Here is a 6105-nt window from a genome sequence, read left to right as displayed (position 1 = left end):
TCCCTCATTCACCTAGCATACTTCTTGGTCCAAGCTCGGGCCATGGTATCAAAGGCATCCCTGTCCTGTAAGTACATTCTCCCAATGGACGGAACAAAGGGGTCGTTGGGGTTGGGGTCACATAGCATGGAGGTGATGGATAGCAAGAGTTTGGATATGGTCAGTATAGGAGACCACTGGGACCTGAGAATATCTACACAGATATATCCCCTTCGGTTGATATTGGGGTGGTAGATCGGGGTTGTGAAGTAAATAAGCGGCGGCCTGAAGGGGTAATTGGGTGGGAATTGTATGTTCAGGCGGAACAGCCCACCCTCGTAGGGGCTGTCGGCGGGACCCATAATGGTCCCCTTCCATGTGAACATGCTGTCGTCCACCGGCCCCGCGAAGCACATGGGCGGGGGGTCGTTTGTGATGTCTGTCAGTTCCTTGTGCAGTCGCCTCAGAGCGGTGGATATGTCAAACGGAGCAGGGATGGTCCGGATATCCTGACAGGGACAAAGGGTCAGGGGAGACGATGGGTTAGTGGGGCGTGATTTACGAAGACCATGTTTAGAGGCACAGCCAACCCCCCAAGGTCGGTGGGTAAGAGCTGGAGCCGGGCTGTGGGCTGTGTAATGGCGGCGGGTTGAAGGCGAGTTGCGGACTCACCTGGACCAGCAAGACCTGAGGGGCTCCTGCTCACCTGTGCTCCGCTCGTCCCTGGATCCTCAATCCTTGGCTCCTGTACCTCCTCCTGCTGCACCTCTGGCTCCTCCATCCATGCTTCTTCCATCACTTCCTCCTCTGCTACTGTCGGCTGCTCAGTGTCTAAAGCCCAAACTGAGCTGCCAGGACGCAAGGCCTCCCTTCTACAGTGCCAACCACTCCTACCGGCCTGCCACTACTCTTTCTTCAGGCCTGCCCCAAACGGTCCTGCGTTTCCCTGGCAGTATGGAACATGCTCTGTGACATCACAAGGGCCAGCTGAAGACATCAGCAAGTCAGTGGTAGCAAGGTCAGGAAAGACAGAGGGCCTGAATGAGAGGGAGTCATTGTTATAACAATAATTCTATAGTCATAATGTTATAGCAACTTATTGGAGCTGTCTATAAAATAAAGACATAAACAAACAAACAAATAAGTAAAAAGTGAACTTGTATCAAAAAAAAAAAATGGTTCTAGTCCTCTGTAAAGAATAAGGAAGCATGTCAGGCAAGGGAGTCCCCTGTGATATTTTACAACGAAAAGAGGAATACACTGGAAAAAGCACTACAATATTGGCTGCCTTTTCTGCTCCTGGTCACACTGCTGATGGGTGTTCTCCTATGTACATCACAATTTATCGAGGAGGTGCAGGACCTAACGCCAGCTCCCAGGGGATACTTTAGGAGTTTGTCATCAAAATCAAATGCTGTTTCTCACACATGACATGTGCATAGGTTTGATATGTCAGGAGAAAACAACAAGTTTCAGAGTCTATTGAAGGACAATGTATTGCGGCCACACTCTCAAGATTCTCACCCCATTGATTGCCAATCTTTGCTTCGGATTACAGTGTGAAATGCCAGGGGCAGAGAAGAGTAGGTTAGCTCCACCAGTAGATATGTAAAATGACCAGGAGCTTCTGTGCACACCATTAATCTACTTAGTTACCCACTGTCCAGGCATGGCTGCTTTTCTACACACACTTTGGATTTCATTGTACTGTTTGGGGCTTTTCTTTCAATTCAATTTCAAAGCTTGCATTTTGTTCAACCTATTGAAATCGTTGCGAAGGGGTGGAGGGCACGATTTATTTCACTCTTGGTCCCACCCCTCACAGGAGCATGAGATTTAGATGCAATTGATATCTATAATGATCACCACTAATTTACTGAACAGGGTGTGGAGCATCTATGTTAGGTGCAAAGATAAATATGATATGATCTCCGAATTAAAGGCATTCATGGTCTGATGGAGGAAGAGGAAAACACGTTGACATGTATTTACGTCATTAAAATGGCATGCTACAATCCTAAAAATCATATTTAGAATCCATGGCTATAAGAAGGCCAAGGATCAAAGGAGACTCTGGAGGGAGTTCTATCTGATCTGAGTCAGGCATGATCACTGGCAGTTAGGTAGGAGGGGTGAGAAGAAATTAGGCAAGAGAAAAGGGCAGGAAGCAAAAATGGAAAGATTATAACTGAGCCAGGAGAACAAGCAGATGTGAAAGGCCTGCTGTGACAGAAAGCATGACTATTTCCAGGAATTAAATGCACTTTGGTGCATTGAAAAATGTGTGGTTTGAAGAATGCCTAAAGCCAAGAAGGCAATGTTGAGGTTGTGAACAGACTTTCAGATGAACTGATGAAGTTTTGATTTTATTCCATACACTGTAAGTAACCTGGAAGAACTTTAAGTAAATATGATGTGAATATTTTCTGTTTCGGAAAAGACTTCTCTAGCGCCTGGTGTGCAACAAATTTACTAAGCCTAAAGGGAAGGGAGCCCAAGAGTGTGTAGCTCTGTTGGTGGTAGTGCCGTCCTGTACACCAATGGGTTGGGTGTTCAACTCCTAGGCAGGGCACATGCCTGGTCTGTGGGCTATGTCGTCATGGGAGGCGCCTGAGAGACAACCATGCTTGCCTGTTTCTGTCCCTCATTTCCTCTCTCTAAAGTGGAATTACAAAAATCTTTAAAGACAAAAAGCAAAATAAATGTCTTATTATTTAATTATATTACATTTAGTAGCAATAAAAATGAATACAACTAATTATGCAACCTAATAATCCATAGTTAATATTACTTGTGGTAAATTATATGCAGAGAATACGCTACTCTCCCCTTTACCCCTTACTGCTTCGAGAACCTATTTCCCTACTCTATTGATTATCTTGGGCATGTGACTTTCTCCATCAATGGCAAGACATCAGTTGTGATGTCCAAATCCTGAAGCTATGCTAATTACTGGCAGTCCTCATTAGGTTGGAACAGCTGCCTACAAAAGTATGTTGTATGTAATGGATACACATTCATTCTTGGCTTCCATATGGGAAAATACCTCACTCAATCCTCAGGTCTACCTTCCACCAAAAGTCAAGCCAAGATCAGATGAGGAGACTAAAGAATATCGTAGATAACTGGAAGACTCAGAAGTAAGAGATATGTGTTTGTTTTAATCCATGGGATTTATACTTTGCTTATTATTGAGAGAAAACCTAAGTTGTTATGTTGAAGAACATACTGCATGGCTCAACTTGCAATACATTCTGTGTGAGTAAGAAGCAATATAATGCAAACAATAAATGCTGAAGTCGGTAGCATAGTGTTACTTTTGGACAGACAAGAAAGGGAAGAAACTACATAATTGCTGTTGACGCTTCTGACGTGGCTTAACTGCATAGCTTGGTGTCCCTTGGCTTCCCTATTGGTCTCGATATGGCTGCAGAAATGCAGACACAGCATAGCAATGCACGCAGTTGAACGGGAGACAAGAAACTGGAGAAACCTTGGCTTTCCTTTTTCATGGGTAAAGAAACCGTTTTTCTAAAGGTGACCCGGGCATACTGCATTCTGTGCCCTGAGTTGCAGACGGGAATCACATGGCCCCTCATGTCTATAATATGGACCATGAAATTGAGAAACACTTTGCCCTATTTGGGCTAGATCAATTCCACTTCGGTTCTGAAACCCTTAAAGTGTTTTCTCCATGCAAAAGATGCCTTCTGACAACAATAAGGAAGGGATGTCGTGATGGTGAATATTGAAAAGGCAAGTAACAATGATTTCTCCTGTTAGAATGATTTATTATATCCTTTAACTTTTCCTCTTCCGATCTACTGCCAAGCCAGAGTAGGGAAATATATGTGCATAACACACTCTATTTAAAAATAGGTTTTGCTGCCTTCAAACATGCCATTCATTAATAATACGGCCTTAAAAGATGTTTCGCAGGTAATTGAAACTGGGTGAGCAATGAATTTAATTGAAGCAAAGCAAGCATGACGCCAAGGTGAAGTCATGTTCACTCCAAGTTCATATTCAGAAGGCAGTCATGCTAATGCACGGCTAAAGAGAATACAATCTGGTGCGTCAGATTTACTGATGCAGAAAGTAGCGTGAGATCACATTAAAATGCAGCACAGGTACAGAGCCTGAGAGAGTTTATGAGCCTTGGGATTTGTTGCTCACATTCTCCTACCAGATTAGTTGCTGAATATTACAATACAACTTTCAGATGTCCCAGGAAGGTTAAGACACCAGTGAACAAACCTGTCAGGGGAAATCTTTTAGTCTCCGTGTTGCAACGGTCTGTCCGTGGCTTTCACACTTGAAAAGGCCATGTGAACCATGGCCTTCTCATGCTACATGAAATCCAGAATATTTTCACGCATCTAGGCTCTGCATACTACCTTATCTTTTTCCTTTGCATAACAGTATTTCTATGTAAATGTAAGTGTGTCACATTGTCTCCTCCTGCAATCTGTTCTTGCTTTAGTTAAAATACACTCCGTAAGAGTATTCTTTATGTATTTTTCTTCCTTTCTGGAACTGCTGGTTTCCTCTCTACTCGGGATGTAGAGAAATATGTTTACAACTATCTTCTTAGTTTTAACACTTCACCCCGTGTGTTATTTATTAGAAACACTCACGTCTTTCCTTAAAATGGAAGACATAGCTGCGACTACCTTTGCTCATTCTTTCCGGCTATATGAATCGAGTATATTCAAAACTCTGTTAATCTGGCGCTAATTAATTCTGCTTCATGAAATTGTAAAACGGCAAGCATTTGCCTATGAAACCTGAGAACTTGAAGAGTATTCTAGGCAGAAAAAACCAAACTCAATGTGCAGTTTGCACCAATAACAGTTCCAAGCATGTTCTCAGTAATGGAAATATAATGTATTTATTGTGACGAACTTGGAAATATGGACTTTGGTTAATATCAGAAAGGATAAAACCTGCCTTTCATACTATAAAGTGACTAAAAAGTAATGACAAGTAGTAAAGCTCCCATCTACTCTAAGGTCAAGGGATAACCTATCAGTAAGGAATCATAAATCATAGGTGGCATGCACATAGAACCAACTTCTAGGATCAATAAATCATTGGATGAAATAAATTGTACACTCTAGGGAAGTAAAACTTAATTCACCCCTTTAGTTAACTATGAGAATGAAATATAAGTAGACACAGCAGGCATAGCATATGGTGAAGTACTCTTAAGATTAATAGAAATTTTTAAAATGACCATTTGAACCAACTAGAGTATGTTCCTTTTCCAAGTGTAGGTGGTTTTGTGTATAAAAAGTTCACATACTTAATGGAAATGGGTGAATGAGGGCCTCCGAAAGTAAAGGGTTAAGTATTTTTGATGAATTAAATAACAGCCCATAAATATTAAAGACCAAAATTTTGAAAATCATTATTCTAGTGTTTTTCCATTCAGTAAGTACTCTCATTAACCCTGCTCAGAGTTTTCACATCTTTCCATAAACATTGGTGGAAAATTGCGTTGTTCTTCCTTTTTACATTTCCTGATCATATCGTATGCGTTATTACGGGGAAAAAAGAACTCAGAATAGGCCAGCGAAATATCCCTAGATAGCAGTTAATACTCCAGGAAAAAATGAACAGTAGAGTGCTTTATTGCAGGGAAGAAATGCAGCTTTTGCATAATACTCATTCATGACAGAGGGGGAAAATATATGTCAAAAATATGGAGAGTAATCACGTCAAGACAGTAAAATGAAAAACACAAAATTTATATAGGATCGTTGTCTTTCTTCTACAATTTATAACTATTGTGGCCAGCTCCTTATAATATGACTTATAAAACATACTGCATTGGTAATGTATGGGAAGCCCTAGTCAAAGATCATTTGAATATACTTCATATATATAAATACATAAGACCTAATGACTTGCTTGCTAGAGTGCTTCAAACGTGGGAGGTCTTGAAGCGTAAGCACTTCCTTGTTACAACAACTTGTAGATACATGGAGAGAGTCGTGAATATTAACAGATGGAATGTGAAAAGGGCCAAAGCCTAGGAAATATACATTTCAACTTTATAATCTACAGAAGCATAACATTTCACTTTCCAAGCCTTGAGAAAACGCGGACTTTTCTAGCATTGCT

General features: G+C 41.4%; 1 protein-coding gene across 1 annotated transcript; it reads right to left on the bottom strand.

Annotated features, from left to right (window-relative positions):
• Nucleotides 1–8: 8 nt before the first annotated feature.
• On the bottom strand, nucleotides 9–443 carry LOC128780051 (ubiquitin-conjugating enzyme E2 D3-like). The gene has a single exon (XM_053917704.2). The coding sequence runs from the start codon at nucleotides 393–395 to the stop codon at nucleotides 9–11; it is 387 nt and encodes a 128-aa protein (XP_053773679.1). The 5' UTR covers nucleotides 396–443.
• Between the last annotated feature and the right edge of the window lie 5662 nt (nucleotides 444–6105).

The sequence above is a fragment of the Desmodus rotundus genome, unplaced genomic scaffold (genome assembly GCF_022682495.2).
Source record: "Desmodus rotundus isolate HL8 unplaced genomic scaffold, HLdesRot8A.1 manual_scaffold_15, whole genome shotgun sequence".
Lineage (NCBI taxonomy): Eukaryota > Metazoa > Chordata > Mammalia > Chiroptera > Phyllostomidae > Desmodus > Desmodus rotundus.
The sequence above is the reverse complement of the archived record's forward strand: the minus strand, read 5'-3'. Positions and strand labels throughout refer to the sequence as shown.

Bases quoted from the DNA above. Each gene is read 5' to 3' on its own strand.
- LOC128780051 (XM_053917704.2), bottom strand. From the start codon at position 395: ATGTGCTTCGCGGGGCCGGTGGACGACAGCATGTTCACATGGAAGGGG.